A 16,647-nucleotide genomic window follows, 5' to 3' on the forward strand; every position below is an offset into this window, starting at 1 on the left:
CATCCCTACTTATCAAGTCTCATCTCGTCCCTTCCTCTCCCGGTCCTTCTTGTTCCTCTCCCCGCCCATCCACTCTGCATTTAGAGCACTGACTACCTTATACACGCAGAAGCATGGTTAAGGCATATGCGTGGTGAAGGAAACCGCTGTTCTGCTTGCGTAGTATCAGCATGCATGGATAAGCTGCGTTGTAAAGGCCGTTTCCCCCTCCCACTAGCTTGTGCCAGGTATAAATGTGGCATCTCGAGGCACACACTTCAGAAAACTCCTGGACCTGAGGAAGATCAGAAGAGGACAGAACCTGCTGTCTGCGACTTGACATGAGACCCGAAGGCCTGGACATGCTCTCTTCTGTTGTACTCAGGACAAGGAAGTGGACTCCAAGGGTCGCAGGGCTGACCTCCAGTTAAAGCTGCAGTGACTAACATGCTACAACAGGCCTTTTCTGCAATTGCCAGCTGAGCAGTGGCAACTCGACCTGGACTGGATCCTCCTGTTGTCCTCTGCCTGAAACCTTGTTAGGCTTTAACTGCCTCCCCAGAGGTCCCGGGAAGGCTTTAACTGCCTCCCCAGAGGTCCCGGGAAGACTTTAACGGTCTCCCCAGAGGTCCCGGGAAGGCTTTAACGCCCTCCCCAGAGGTCCCGGGAAGGCTTTTACTGCCTCCCCAGAGGTCCCGGGAAGGCTTTTACTGCCTCCCCAGAGGTCCCGGGAAGACTTTAACGGTCTCCCCAGAGGTCCCGGGAAGGCTTTAACTGCCTCCCCCGAGGTCCCGGGAAGACTTTAACTGCCTCCCCAGAGGTCCCGGGAAGGCTTTTACTGCCTCCCCAGAGGTCCCGGGAAGGCTTTTACTGCCTCCCCAGAGGTCCCGGGAAGGCTTTAACTGCCTCCCCAGAGGTCCCGGGAAGGCTTTTACTGCCTCCCCAGAGGTCCCGGGAAGGCTTTTACTGCCTCCCCAGAGGTCCCGGGAAGGCTTTAACTGCCTCCCCAGAGGTCCTGGGAAGGCTTTTACTGCCTCCCCAGAGGTCCCGGGAAGGATTTTACTGCCTCCCCAGAGGTCCCGGGAAGGCTTTAACTGCCTCCCCAGAGGTCCCGGAAAGGCTTTAACGGTCTCCCCAGAGGTCCCGGGAAGACTTTAACGGTCTCCCCAGAGGTCCCGGGAAGGCTTTAACTGCCTCCCCAGAGGTCCCGGGAAGGCTTTTACTGCCTCTCCAGAGGTCCCGGGAAGGCTTTAACGGTCTCCCCAGAGGTCCCGGGAAGGCTTTAACTGCCTCCCCAGAGGTCCCGGGAAGGCTTTTACTGCCTCCCCAGAGGTCCCGGGAAGGCTTTAACTGCCTCCCCAGAGGTCCCGGGAAGGCTTTTACTGCCTCCCCAGAGGTCCTGGGAAGGCTTTTACTGCCTCCCCAGAGGTCCCGGGAAGGCTTTAACTGCCACCCCAGAGGTCCCGGGAAGGCTTTAACGGTCTCCCCAGAGGTCCCGGGAAGACTTTAACGGTCTCCCCAGAGGTCCCGGGAAGGCTTTAACTGCCACCCCAGAGGTCCCGGGAAGACTTTAACGGTTTACCCAGAGGTCCCGGGAAGACTTTAACGGTCTCCCCAGAGGTCCCGGGAAGGCTTTAACTGCCTCCCCAGAGGTCCCGGGAAGACTTTAACTGCCTCCCCAGAGGTCCCGGGAAGACTTTAACTGCCTTCCCAGAGATCCCAGGAAGGCCTTAGAAGTGCACTCCTGTGTTCTGTGGTATATATGAACTTAAAGGACTAAAGTTCCAGAATCTTTGACCAGGATGAACCTGGCTGGTGTATCCAACCAGTGCTGTCACAGTCAGCGTCAAATTGGGCTGAGGTTCATGTCTACCATGAGCATTGACTAACTTTGGCACGTAATGCTTCTAAGCGCAATTCCGACTTAAAATAAAAAAAATGTGCATCTCCGGTTCCCTTCATTGGATTTTTGTCATTTTGGTCTCATTTTGTTAATTGAGTTTTACTCTTTTTTCCTAATTCGGTTTGGGATTTTAATTGTTTTGCATTTCAACTTTATTACTGTTTTAGTACTGCATGTATACTTTATACATTGCCCTAAGTTAAGCCGGCCTGCTCGGGCCATCAATACCAGGGGGCTGAGCTCAGGTTAATTTATTGACTTTGAGGGTTCACACTGGCGGGGGTGTGATTATTCCTTGAGGCTGGTACTCAACCCACTAACTAATAACCCAATTTCTTACAAGAACCAACATCTAGATTTGGGATAATGCACAGCATGCAATTCTAGAAAAGCTTGAAGCACCAACATGATTGTTACAGGTAAGTAACTTGTTCCCTGCCTCCCATTAGTGCTGTCTTGTGTTCTCCCTATTGCAGTTGGCTCCTGGGCTGCCCTTCCCTCCATTGTTACCGCCTCATGATCTACCCATTGTTGGGTGCCTTTTGGTGGCATCTTGTCTCCCAATATTACTGCTATGTGGTCTCCCTGCTGCAGCCATCTTGATGCTGATTCTTTTTTTTACTGGCTTACCAAGTCCTCCTGTTCTTCGTCTCTCTCTATTGCTGCCTTCTCATCTCTCTCTATTGCTGCCTTCTCGTCTCTCTCTGTTGCTGCCTTCTCATCTCTCTCTATTGCTGTCTTCTTGTCTCTTTCTATTGCTGCCTTCTCATCTCTCTCTATTGCTGCCGCCTTGTCTCTCTCCATTAATGCGTTCTGGTCTCTCTCCATTGATGCGTTCTGGTCTCTCTCCATTGATGCGTTCTGGTCTCTCTCCATTGATGCGTTCTGGTCTTTCTCCATTGCTGCCTCCTGGTCTTTCTCCATTGCTGCCTTCTCGTCTCTCTCTATTGCTGCCTTCTCGTCTCTCTCTATTGCTGCCTTCTCATCTCTCTCTATTGATGCATTCTCGTCTCTCTCTGTTGCTGCCTTCTCATCTCTCTCTATTGCTGCCTTCTCGTCTCTTTCTATTGCTGCCTTCTCATCTCTCTCTATTGCTGCCTTCTCGTCTCTCTTTATTGCTGCCTTCTCGTCTCTCTCTATTGCTGCCTTCTCGTCTCTCTCTATTGCTGCCTTCTCGTCTCTCTCTGTTGCTGCCTTCTCATCTCTCTCTATTGCTGCCTTCTTGTCTCTTTCTATTGCTGCCTTCTCATCTCTCTCTATTGCTGCCTCCTTGTCTCTCTCCATTAATGCGTTCTAATCTCTCTCCATTGATGCGTTCTGGTCTCTCTCCATTGATGCGTTCTGGTCTTTCTCAATTGCTGCCTTCTCGTCTCTCTCTATTGCTGCCTTCTCGTCTCTCTCTATTGCTGCCTTCTTGTCTCTCTATTGCTGCCTTCTCGTCTCTCTCTACTGCTGCCTTCTCGTCTCTCGCTGCCTTCTTGTCTCTCTCTATTGCTGCCTTCCAGTCTCTATTGTTGCCTTCTTGTCTCTCTCTATTGCTGCCTTCTCGTCTCTCTCCATTGCTGCCTTCTCGTCTCTCTCCATTGCTGCCTTCTCGTCTCTCTCTATTGCTGCCTTCTCGTCTCTCTCTATTGCTGCCTTCTCGTCTCTCTCCATTGCTGCCTTCTGGTCATTCTCTATTGCTGCCTTCTCGTCTCTCTTTATTGCTGCCTTCTCGTCTCTCTCTATTGCTGCCTTCTCGTCTCTCTATTGCTGCCTTCTCGTCTCTCTCTACTGCTGCCTTCTCGTCTCTCGCTGCCTTCTTGTCTCTCTCTATTGCTGCCTTCCAGTCTCTATTGTTGCCTTCTTGTCTCTCTCTATTGCTGCCTTCTCGTCTCTCACTATTGCTGCCTTCTCGTCTCTCTCTATTGCTGCCTTCTCGTCTCTTTCTATTGCTGCCTTCTCATCTCTCTCTATTGCTGACTTCCCGTCTCTCTCTATTGCTGCCTTCCCGTCTCTCTCTATTGCTGCCTTCCCGTCTCTCTCTATTGCTGCCTTCTCGTCTCTTTCTATTGCTGCCTTCTCGTCTCTATTGCTGCCTTCTCGTCTGTATTGCTGCTTTCTTGTCTCTATTGCTGCCTTCTTGTCTCTCTCTATTGCTGCCTTCTCGTCGCTCTCTATTGCTGCCTTCTCTTCTCTCTCCATTGCTGTCTTCTTGTCTCTCTCCATTGATGCCTTTTTGTGTCTCTCCATCGCTGCCTCTTTGTCTCTCCCTATTGCTCCTACTTCGTGGCCCTGCACTTGCTGTCCTCTCTTCTCCGCTGTTGTCTTATCTCTCTCTATCACCAGTACTGCTGTCTCCTAGCTGTATGCGGGTGCTGTCTCCATGCTCCAGTAACTGCTGTTTAATTGCTGCCGTCTCCTCTCTCTCCATTGCTCTTTCAGACTGCTCTCTCACTAAGTTCCTGAATCGTATCCTGGGGCTGGAGGTGCACAAGCAGAACAGCCTCTTCCAGTACTTCACGGACACCTTTGACTACCTGATCGAGAAAGACAAGAAGGAGGGGAGATACGACCTGGGCATTCTGGGTAAGGAATGATCCTGCATCTAAATTCATGGGCAGGGCTGGTCAAGAAGTCAATATTACATATTGCTATAATGTTTAAATTGTATTTTTAAAGTACAGCTACATTTTCAGTTTGGCGGTTCAGCATGGCGGTCATATTCACTCGAGATGATCTTTGAGTCCTCCGGACTCCTGCCCATCGACTCATTCACAATCCTGCCCACAACCGAGGCCCTTCCTCCGTGCGTCCTTGTGTTATACTTGTGTCTCTTTATAACCACTTAATGCTGTATTGTTTAACTATGACTCTTATGAATTCCCTCATATATGTCTTGTAAACGTTATCGCATAACATGTAAAGCGCTCTGATACCCCCGGGTCTAGCTAGCGCTATATAAAATCTAAATACTAATAATCCATGCTCCACTCCCTCTGCGCCTACCCTCTGGGGTGCTGTTGTTCAAGCCGTTTGTCATAGTTCATGCTCTGTGCCTCGGAGATTTGTGCACGCTTGATGATCGTGATGTTGTTCAATAATCTGTCTTTACTCCTTAGATTTGGCCCCCGGGGTGGATGAGATTTATGAAGAGAGCCATGAGATCTTCCTAACTCCAGGGCATCCCCAGGATGGGCAGGTTGTGCTTTATAAGGTAGGAACAGCCGTATGTCTTCTTGGAGCTAATTTCTGTTGGGCGGCCACTAACGAGTGGTTGTGGGATGGACTCAGGCTTGGAAAATTGTGATGGGCAGGTGAAGGATCAGAAGAGGCACATGAAGCAGCGCCGGGACATAGAAATGGCCAAGGGGGCATGAAAGGTCACTAGGGACAGGTAAAGGACTGGAAGAGGCACGTGAAGCAGCGCCGGGACATAGAAATGGCCAAGGGGGCATAGAAAGGTCACTAGGGACAGGTAAAGGGCTGGAAGAGGCACGTAAAGCAGTGCAGAGGCATAGAAGTGGACTAGGGGCATGGAAGGTCATGAGGGGCAGGTGGAGGATTAGAAGAGGCAAGTGAAGGATTGAAGGGGAATAGAAATGTCCCAGGGGCATGAAAGGTGGCGAGGGTCAGTTAAAGGACTGGAAGAGGCACGTGAAGCAGTGCAGGGGCCTGAAATGGCCTAGGGGCTCGGAAAGTAATGAGGGGCAGGGGGGAGTACTGGAAGAGGCACATGGAGATGTGCAGCGGCATAGAAATCTCCTCGGGCCCAGAAAGTAACGAGAGAGGTAGGAAGGATTTGAGTTGCGTGGCTTGCGTGGGCATGTGAATGCCTCACACAGAAGTTTGGATGGGCTTGGAAAGGACTGAGGGAGCCCGCAAAGTTCGGAGGGTAGTGTGGGAATTACTTGGAGGATAGTGGAAGGACTTTGGGGGCATGTGAATGATCAAGGGGTCCACGTAGAAGGGGTTCACTCAGCATCATAGGAACACTAGGTGTTTTTTTCTTTGATTCTGGACTTTGTGTTCTGGTTTAGGCCCTGGCTCGTCAGTATATTGTCTGTAGGCCGATCTTGGGTTGCAGAGTGACACTCTTGTACAGGTTGGCTCTACGACTTGTCGCAGTGTGTTCTAATGAAGCTGGAGTCCCACTCCTAGCTCTGTCTCTGTTATCTGAGCTCCTGGTCTGCTGCAGTCCATTGCATCATAAGATCTCTGACATACGTCTGATCTTTCCTGTGTGTAGATCAGTGTGGATCGAGGCCTGAAGTGGGAGGAGGCGTACGAGAAGTCCTTGCAGCTGACGGGGCCCAATGATGGCTTCTATATTTCCTACAAGGTGAGTGATGGGTTCAGCGTTCCAGATCAGTGTAGCCTCTCAGGGCCTGGGGTCGGGAGGAGGGAACACTATCTGCAAACAGGAGGTAAAGCCGGATGAGTGGCGGGAAGTGCTGAGTGTGTGTATGCTTGTGTGGGTAGCATGCTAACAGGTCATTGTTGGTTTTTAGGTGCGTGGTGCCATGTTCACGACTCTGCTGGCAGAGCAACGGTGGGGGAACAGCTGCATTGTATACAAGCCGAACATCGGAAAGCAGAGCAACGCCGAAAGCCTGGACAATCTGAGCAAGCGATATCAACGAGTAAGTGCAGGCGAAGCGCCTTTATTGATTTATTGATTTTGCATACATGCCCTTTCATAAATATACACATTGCCAATAAATAAGTGTTCAGTCATTATAAAGATATCATACAAATGTGCATAGCATTTAATTTGAAAGTACACTATCAATCAATTACACAGGTTGGTAGATGTGTTAGCATATATGTATGTTTGTATCTGGTATTTGTGTAGCGCAAACCTAGCCAAAAAGCAGCGGAGCCTTTTGGCAAAAATAATTTAAACTATGTAGGAACAAAACCCAGCACATACCAAACTCTGACAATTTCATCAGATTGTTTTTCATCTGGGGGATATTTTGTGTGATAGTTCTTTGAGGTAAAGATGGTCCAAACTAGTGCTAAGCTCAATGTAATAAACCTTGAGCTGACATGTAGCCCTGACTATCGGAATCATTACGTGAATATACATATCTATTGTCATTTTTCTTAAATCCAGAAGTATTTATATACTGTTGAACACTGGAAATCATTCCGTCGTTATTAAAATGTTCAAAAAGTAACCTTTAATGCTCTCCATGTTAGAGGAACCCAGCCTTCTTCCTGTGAACTAATGTACCCTACTGAGCTAATGTAGAAGTACAAAAAATACATGGATTTTTTCTTTTGTCTCCTTCATTCCTAAAAGCATATGCGAAAGTGGGCAGTAACTTCAGAGATCCCAAAGTTTTTTTTCAGTAGCCATTAAAATGTGTAGTGCCTAGAACACTATACGTGCTAGGTCAGCTCTTCCCGCTCTAAACCTGTATTATAAAAACCTGAGAAATACTTTTGTGCAGTGCGTAAGTCCCCTTCTGTAGACACAGATAAAACCAACCAGTTAAAAATGTTAGTCTTACAAAATCTTATTATTGTGTCAAACTAGTTATAAGTAATAAACTAATCAGCCAGGACGATCCCCGGGACACTGTACAGATATTATTCCAGTTTGATGGCAGCACTGTAGTACTTACCACTGGGTTATTGCTCCCAATAAGTGAACTTTAAAATTGTGTACCTATGCAATGCGTTGCTTTCAAAACAAACTAATGTCTTGATTAACTCCTTTGTAAATGTGTTTGAGGTTACACAATCTATCATATAATCTCTGGGAGAATCAATATAACCACATTACTGCTAAATTGTGGAATTCCCTCGCTTTTGAATCGGAAAAATACCCAGACACTTCTACAGTTCAGGAAAGCATTAAAAACGTGGGTCTTCTAAACCCAGGCCACTTGGTCTCCATCCTGCCTTGCTGATCGCCCGTATACAGCACAGCGCCAAGGCACCTTCGGGTATACGAGCACTATACAAAAATTTACAACATAACATTTTTTGCAAAGTTATTTCATCAGCAAAGATGTTGGTGAGGAAAGTGCAGCTACACTACTCACAAAGCTCCCCATCAAGTTTGCACTTAGGATAAATACGTGCATAAGTTCTTATATGAATCCAGTCTTAAAGACTTAATCTTCTGGATCGACTTTGTCGGAACTCAGATTGTCAAATTGTGGAATAAATGTAGTAACTGGAGTAAGATGATGAATATTTTGACAAGCATTGTTTGTCCATCACTGAAAAATACAGCTGTTCCTACTTCTGTAAATTCTCCTTTAATATGGCCAGCATTCAGCCGTTTATACATTTACGGCCCTGAGTTAGAGATTTCCAACAAAGATGCCAGCTGAGCCTTCACCAATTGACATCTGTTGGTTCCCCACCACTAAATGAGGCAGGAGAACCTCAGTTTTGGTGGGGCGGGAGTTCTTCCTGTTCCACCAATCGTAAAAGAGTCCCAACATAAAATTCTCATGCAGTCTCCCTACATAACCAGTTGTTTTTCCCCACCCTTCTGATATAGTTAATTATACTTTTAACTCTGATCATTGGGGATTGGAACTTGGCAGATAAAGTTGCAATTTTGTTCTGCTATTTTTTAAACTGAGTGTATCTGCTGTTGTGTCTGCTGGACGGGCGTCATCTCGCGACTTCCTGTCTGGGACTACAACTTGCGTTCAGGCTTCCAAGGCCCTTCCATGAACACTGGAGCATGGTCAATTAACATGTTTAACCACATCGCACAGGATCTAATTACGTTTAGCAGTATGAATCTTTCTGGATTCACTATGCTGTGCATTATTCCGCGGTCTAGTAGTTGGGTTCGGAATCGTAGTCTTTTCTCTCTTTTTATTTTTGCAGCCCAGGTGGGCGTCGATGTCCCACCTTCTAGTGTACTAACTGTGACGTCGGCACGCTTCCTGCGAAAGCTCCCACCTTTGGACGCCATCTTCAGATTATTTTTTCCGCTGTTGGGTCTGGATCGTCACAGAGAGGCTCCAGAGGGAAAAGAAGGAATTCTACACGAAAAGGATTGGAGAATACATCGAGATACAAGACCACTGAGCCGGGACGACGAAGGAGGAGAACTTCGACGTCCAACGGAGAATGCGCACACAGGGGGCCCCCTGATTGCAGGAATGGACAAAACACCTTTTAAATTCTGCCCTTCCACCACAAATACACGCAGAAGGACCAACACCCGGTTTTCAACCTCTGCCTGCCAGTCGACCACGAGAGCAAAGATTGCAACGCCTGCTTCGTCTTCACCCCGAAGACTCTCAGGGTTAGAGAGAGACGGAAAAGAGCCAGCTACAACATGCAAGGCAAAGGCCAACCTCCGTCACTTCGGGACCTGGGCCTCTCCAGCGGCGAAGAGGAAAACATCGCTGAGGGACCAGATGACTACTTGGCCGTAGAGACCGATAAGAAAACATCTAAAGAGGTAGGAGAGACGTCGACTCCTAAACCCCCGACAGACTCTCAAAAGCCTGAGTCAGACTCTCGAAAAACAGAGTCAAAGTCCACGGGAGGAGCACTGGCGCCGAAAATCTCGACGGCCGCAGCTGCATCCAGGGACAAACAGCCCAGCGGATCCTTCGTAAAAGGACTCCCAGACGGCGAAAACAATCGAAAAGCCCAGGTCGTCGAAGCACGTCCCCGAAAAGGAGCGCTCGGCGCCGAAGGAGAAGGACCCGAAGGCTCCTTCGACGCCGGCGACTACGTCGAAGAGACCGTCCGAAACACTCGACGCCGAACAGGCGGCCAAAATGGAAAGGAAAAAGAGAAGGCTCGAGTCCGAAATGGATAACATCCTGCAAAGGAAAAAAGAGTTCGACAAAAAGATGAAAAGGTTCACGATTCCGTCGAAGCCTGAGATGATGATCGTCGAAATCGAGGGGGAAGAGGAGTTCGACGCCGAAGAGCCGCCGAAAACTCCCGAGCCCCAGGAACACCAAGAAGAGGCCTTTACTATGAAGAGGAAGGCGAGGAAGACCAGCGCACGAGTTTGGGCTCGGCATCCTCGGTGGGACAGGACCTGGATTGGCAGGAGCTCGACACCGAAAGCCCAGAAGAGGCCGTAGAAACTTACCCTTCAAGGTCTTCGCCACCAGATGACATTGGGATCTACAACATGGTCATCAGGAACGCGGCAACAGCTTATGGGGTGAAACTGGAGGAAGAAAAACCAAAGGCCTGCTTCCTCTTAGAGACCCTGCGCCACACTCAAACAAGGACTTTGCTCTATCCTGAAGCCGGACCAGCCATCGAGCTCCTGATCTTGAAACTGTGCGATTGCGCACTTGTAAGGAATCCCTATCTCGACTAGCCAAGTGAACTCCCGAACTAAGAAAATCCCTATCAGCTGACTAACCGCCCCTTGTGACCCCGAGCTATCGCGCCTGCTTCTGATCCAACTTGCAGTAATGCGATTTAGGCATAGTGCAATTGTAAATTCATAAAGACAACAATGAAATATTATGTTGTCCTGAGGATGATGCCCAGTATCTAGTGGTGACATCGAAACGTCATCGACACCAAAAAACGCCATATGCAATATGACTATACAATATTGTAATGTGCAATGGTGTATAAGAAAATGATCTTAGTCTGTTAAAACTTTAAAATAGGAGTGTACAGACATATTTCACTTTGCCCTTTGGCCATTCTGTGCTTCGTTTTGATGTCTCACTGTTTCGTGGGTCACGGCTGTGCCCACTTGTCATTGAATGTTTCTAACAAGTTAATTTTATATATATTTGCAAAATAAATTCTTGTCCGGCTGGACAAAAGACATACTACCTATTTAGAGTATGAATCTGAAAGAAACACGTTAGTGTTAGATTCCTTACCTTAGAATATCCCCAGGCGTCAGTCTGGATCCGGAAACTTTTGCGTAGCAGTACCCCTGCGCGTCGGTAGGCGTCGTCTGCAGGCGTCCCCTGCGGCTCCGCGTCCGTCGTCGGCGTCGTGCGCCGTGATGACGTCGCTGGAGTATATAGACGCCGCCTCCGCGCGCTGACGTCAGTTCTTCTTTTTTCCGCGCCGGTGGACGCAGATCTTGTGAGAAGGTGGCCTGATGATTGGTTGTAAGTCAACCTTATAGACCAGCTATCCTAGTAGCGTGGATACGAGCAGTCTAAGGCTAAAGACTCGAGAGGGCGCGTTAAGCCAGCTGTTTACCACACATATACCCCTTGAATACCAAGTGAAAGGACACCACACAAGTGTTATGAAAATAAACAGTTATTTATTTAAAGATCACAACAGCCCTGTACTCTTTATGAGGACAGGGTACTAAGCACAAACCAAAACTCTTACAAAAATACTTAAGTTAGCACAGTATATACAAATGCCCGAGGGGCACGGAAAACCATATACTCTGAAAGTGGAATGCGAAATTCCTAGCAGGTAAGTACAGTACTAATAGCTTTTGGAATCGCTAGGACTTGACTAGGGAATCGTTAGATTATGTCTAGGAGGCCTAGGGGACTCGGGTGCAGTGTGTGCACTCTCACGCGAGATGCGGGACAAAAGTCTATGGTAGCTAGGAATTAGAAAGTTAGTGTTCTCGGGCGAACCCGACCTGGTAGGGAGAAAACGAAAGTAGATTCTGACCCTTGGATAGTGAGGCTATGCTGGGGCACCGAAATGCCGAAGTTACCTAGCCCAGGGGCTGCAGCTGCATAGGTCTGAAAAGACGTCGGGAATCCTCGTAGACGGACCAGGAGCCGGAAGAAAAGATGCTGGCCGGTGACCAGTGAAGAAAGTTCAGTCGGATCCAAGCCTGGATCTTGAAGATAGATGACACCTGAAAGCAGAGGGGACCAAGTTCGAGACTACTAGCCAGTAGTCAGTGGGCACCAGGAGGGCACCGGATGGTAGCCACCTCGACTAGGTGAGTGGGTGACGCTTGACTCGAAGATCTCACGGACCAGGAGGCGTTGTCGGCGACCAGGATGGAGGATCGAGCTGTCCCACGAAGATAGAAGCTGTCGGCGTCGCTGGACCCAGGATTGGGCAACAAAGCCTTGGCAAATTCAAGCCCACGCGGTGGACCTAAAATGGCGTCTGGAGTGGACCAGGAGGGTCCGGGGTGCCTCTCTTGAAGAAGGAAGCAAAGGCCAGCCTGGAGCAACCAGACCAGCAGTCGTGAAGTCGTTGGGCGTCGTTCAGAGGGCCACAAGCCAGCCGGCTAGTAGCCAAACAACGCGGTGCACAGCAAACAGCAGAAGGGCCCCACGCAGATCGTGGAGATGCAGGGGGGCTGATCTTGGGTGCTGGAGCTGCGCAGGGTCGGGGCTTCTCGGACCCCAAAGCACTCACCAGTGGAGGACACGGTGGGCTTGCAGTAAAGATGTCGTGCAGTCTTGGCGATCGTCGGTCCCTTGAGGTCTCGTCGCACTCACGGTTCTCAGCTGGGCTGTAGAGGTGAGTAGAGGTCAGAGGTGCCAGGGAAGCCGGGTCTCGTCGAGCTGGGTCGTCGGATTCGTGATGAAGGACTTGCAGCAGACCGCAGTGTTCTTTAGGATGGTGCCTGCGGATGCAGGGTGACTACTCCTTAGCCACAAGGGAGAATCTTGAAGAAGAAATCGTGAAGTCCTTTCGAAGAAAGTGGTATCTTGATTCCAAAGATGATCTAATTTTAACAGGGGGCCCGCTCCCATCTTTATACTAAAAAAGGGGGCTGACCCGGTGACTAGGTCCTGCCTATGGGTGGGACTAGGTGGGGGGTGGTTACACCCCTCAGCCATGCCGGACTTCCCCAGGCCAGGGGCTGGTGTGCCCCTGGAACTGGTTCAGACCGGCCTATGCGTAGTGAGCACCGGGGTGCCACTCAGCAGTCACCTTCCTGTAAAGCCCTGCCTACCCAGGATACACAAAACCATGTCTGGGACGGTGCTAGCACCGCCCCTGACAGGAAACCCTTTGTCCAGGCTCCCCTCGCTGGAAGGACTCCCAGCTGCAGGGGGTCAGACTCGTGTCTGTGGTGGCAGCATCCATTTTGTGGAGCTGAGGCTTCAGTTAACTTTAACCGGGGTTCACAGTTACATACATGTCGTGTCCCTCTAGAAGGGTGGAATGCTAACCCCGTCGCCAGAATTGGCGAGGGGTTAGTATTCCAATTCGTATGACACCTTACTCGACATGTTTTGATAAAGCAATACCAAAGATAGCATTTAACCGCGAGGATTATAATGCACTTAAGAGTATATGGTATGCGATATCATGGAACAGCTATTAGGACTTGATTCCGCAAGCTGCAGACAGGCTCAGCTCATGCCAGAGCACCATCTCACACGATTCCAAGCACTCTGCCTTCAGGATTGTCAAGGCCTGCCATAGGAGTGACTGATAGGAATCTGTGTGTCCATTTTAGGGTTAGGTATAGGTATACTACACCTACAGCAAAGGGTGATTACACGACTTTGCCCCAGCTGTCATGCAGCCAGTTGTGTCAAATTTAGGAGGCCAGCCAGGGGTGGCACAATACGTGCTGCAGCCCCTGGCAGCCCTGGGTACACCTATGCCCTGAGTTACAGGGTCTGATAAGGTGGCCCAGTACCAATTGGTAGATGCACCTAGGGTACATGAGGTAATTTAGAAAGAGAACAGCCAGGCTGTGGGTCTGATTGGCAGGCCCACAGCCAGAGGAAGTCGTAAACCAGTGAAACAAAAGCAAAAAAAATCTGGGTGATCATAGGATTGCAGACCCTACTCTCCTACATGACCCCCCCCCAAACTTTGGGACAATAAGCTAACCTTGACCAGGTGAGTCTTCTTGTTCTAAGTGGAAATATCTGGAGAGCCCATCGGCATTGCCATGATCAGTACCAGGTCTATGTTCCACTGTAAAGTCCATCCCCTGTAGGGAAATGGACCACCTAAGCAGTTTGGGGTTTTCACCCTTCATCTGATTTAGCCACAAGAGGGGCTTATGGTCGGTCTGAATCTTGAAGTGAGTGCCAAACAAGTATGGCCTCAGCTTCTTCAGGGCCCAAACCACAGCAAAGGCCTCCCTCTCAATAGCTGACCAATTCTTCTCTCTGGGGGTCAGCCTTCTGCTTATAAAAGCAATGGGCTGATCCTGACCATCAAAATTCAGTTGAGAAAGAACAGCTCCCACACCCAACTCAGAAGCATCTGTTTGGACAATGAATGGTTTGGAGTAGTCTGGACTCTTAAGGATAGGTGCTGTGCACATGGCCTGCTTTAGGTCATCGAATGCTTTTTGACAGCCTGCTGTCCACTGAACCTTTTTTGGCATTTTTTTACTTGTCAGTTCATTTAATGGTGTCACAATGGAACCATAGTTCCTGACAAATTTTCTGTAGTATCCAGTCAGGCCCAAGAAAGCTCGAACCTGAGTCTGGGTGGTTGGAGGAGCCCAGTCCCTGATTGACTGTATTTTGCTCTCCAGTGGCTGAACCTGGCCTCCACCTACAAGGTGGCCCAGGTATACAACCTGTGTCTGCCCTATCTGGCACTTGGTGGCCTTGATAGTGAGGCCTGCTGCTTGCAGAGCCTCTAACACTTTCCTCAGGTGGACCAGGTGATCCTCCCAGGTGGAGCTAAAGACAGCAATATCATCTAGATATGCTGCACAGAAGTCATCCAGCCCAGTAAGGACTTGATTCACCAACCTTTGGAAGGTGGCAGGTGCATTTTTCAGACCAAAGGGCATTACCACAAATTGATAATGCCCACCAGGGGTTGAAAATGCTGTTTTGGGCTTGGCATCCTCAGCTAACCTGATTTGCCAATACCCAGCTGTTAAGTCAAATGTACTTAAGTAGTTGGCAGAAGCCAATCTATCTATAAGTTCATCTGCCCTTGGTATTGGATGGGCATCAGTCTTAGTGACTGCATTGAGACCCCTGTAGTCTACGCAAAACCTCATCTCTCTCTTACCATCTTGGGTGTGAGGCTTTGGCACTAGAACTACTGGACTAGCCCAAGGGCTATCTGAGGGTTCAATGACTCCCAATTCCAACATTTTCTGCACTTCAGTTTTTATGCAGTCTCTAACATGATCAGGCTGCCTGTAGATTTTACTCTTGACTGGCAGGCTGTCACCAGTGTCAACCTCATGGGTGCACCAATTGGTCTGACTGGGTGTCAGAGAGAACATACGTCTGAAAGACTGAAGAACCTGTTTACAGTCTTTCTGCTGATGTTCAGAGAGGCTGCCACAAAAGACAACACCATCTACTGACCCATCATCAGGATTCTGAGTGAGCAGGTCTGGGAGAGGGTCACTCTCTTCCTCCTGTCCCTCATCTATGGCCATGAGCAAGCTCATGTCCTTCCTGTCGACATATGCTTTGAGCCTGTTGACATGGAGTACCCTATGGGGACTCCTGGGAGTTCCAAGGTCCACCAGGTAGGTGACCTCTCCCTTTTGCTCAAGGATTGTGTGGGGCCCAGACCATTTGTCTTTGAGTGCTGCTGGGGCCACTGGCTCCAGCACCCACACCTTCTGTCCAGGCTGATAAACAGTCAGGACAGCCTTTTGGTCATGCCAAGCTTTTTGAAGTTCTTGACTGGCCTTAAGGTTTTCTGATGCCTTCTCCATATACTCAGCCATCCTGGAGCGGAGACCAAGTACATAGTCCATTATGTTGGTTGCAGGCTTTTTGAGAGGTCTCTCCCATCCTTCCTTCACCAAACACAAGGGGCCTCTCACAGGATGCCCATACAAAAGTTCAAAAGGGCTGTAGCCAACCCCCTTTTGTGGGACCTCTCTGTAAGCAAACAGAAGGCAGGGCATCAGGACATCCCATCTACGCCTGAGTGTTTCAGGTAGTCCATGAATCATCCCTTTTAGGGTCCTGTTGAACCTTTCAACAAGCCCATTGCATTGTGGGTGATAGGGTGTAGTGAATTTGTAATTGACACCACACTCCTTCCACATAGCAGTTAAATAGCTTGACATGAAGTTTGCACCTCTGTCAGAGACAACCTCCTTAGGGAAGCCCACTCTGGAGAACACTCCAACTAGGGCCCTTGCCACCACAGGGGCTGTGGTGGTCCTAAGTGGAATAGCTTCAGGATACCTGGTGGCATGATCCACTACCACCAGTATAAACTTGTGCCCTGATGCTGTCTGGGGTTCCATTGGACCAACAATGTCAATCCCCACTCTTTCAAAGGGCACCCCCACCACAGGCATTGGTATAAGGGGGGCCTTTGTTGTGCCACCTGACTTACCACTGGCTTGGCAAGTGACACAGGAGCGACAAAACTCCTTGGTATCCTCATTCATGTGAGGCCAGTGAAAGTGTGAGACAAGCCTGTCCCAAGTCTTTGTCTGGCCTAAGTGTCCTGCTAAGGGAATCTCATGGGCCAAGGTAAGTAGGAAACCTCTCTGAGACAAGGGTACAACCAGCCTCCTGGTCATGCCAGGCTTGGGGTCTCTTGACTCAGTGTACAGGAGTCCATCTTCCCAGTATACCTTGTGGGTACCTGTGGCGTTCCCAGCAGCCTCAGCAGCAGCCTGCTGTCTGAGGGGTTCAAGAGAAGGGCAGCCTAACTGGTCCTTCCCCAGGTCTTCCCTTGAGGGTCCCCCTGAACCCAAGAATTCAACTTGATCAAGTTCAAACTCTCTCAGTTTCCCTCAATTCCTGCAGGTCAGCCTCCTCTGAGACTTGATCCACAACCTGGGGCAAGGGGGAAGGCACAGCCTTAACCCTACTGCTCTTTTTCTTGGAAGGTGTCTGGTCCATTGTTCCAGGATCCAGCACCTGTTCAGTGGGGCATCTTCTGGCCTGTGACCTAGTCACAGC

General features: G+C 49.4%; 1 protein-coding gene across 7 annotated transcripts in view; it reads left to right on the top strand.

The window, feature by feature from the left end:
• The window catches only part of SBNO2 (strawberry notch homolog 2), a 390,195-nt gene that overhangs the window by 347,429 nt on the left and 26,119 nt on the right, over positions 1-16,647 (top strand). For all 7 annotated transcript variants that reach the window (XM_086946697.1, XM_086946699.1, XM_086946698.1 and 4 more), the window contains 4 exons: positions 4,307-4,450; positions 4,984-5,078; positions 6,111-6,203; positions 6,373-6,504. In XM_086946697.1, the coding sequence (XP_086802823.1) occupies positions 4,307-4,450; positions 4,984-5,078; positions 6,111-6,203; positions 6,373-6,504 (464 nt within the window). The remainder of the gene's footprint in view (positions 1-4,306; positions 4,451-4,983; positions 5,079-6,110; positions 6,204-6,372; positions 6,505-16,647) is intronic.

Source organism: Lissotriton vulgaris, chromosome 12 (genome assembly GCF_964263255.1).
Source record: "Lissotriton vulgaris chromosome 12, aLisVul1.2, whole genome shotgun sequence".
NCBI lineage: Eukaryota > Metazoa > Chordata > Amphibia > Caudata > Salamandridae > Lissotriton > Lissotriton vulgaris.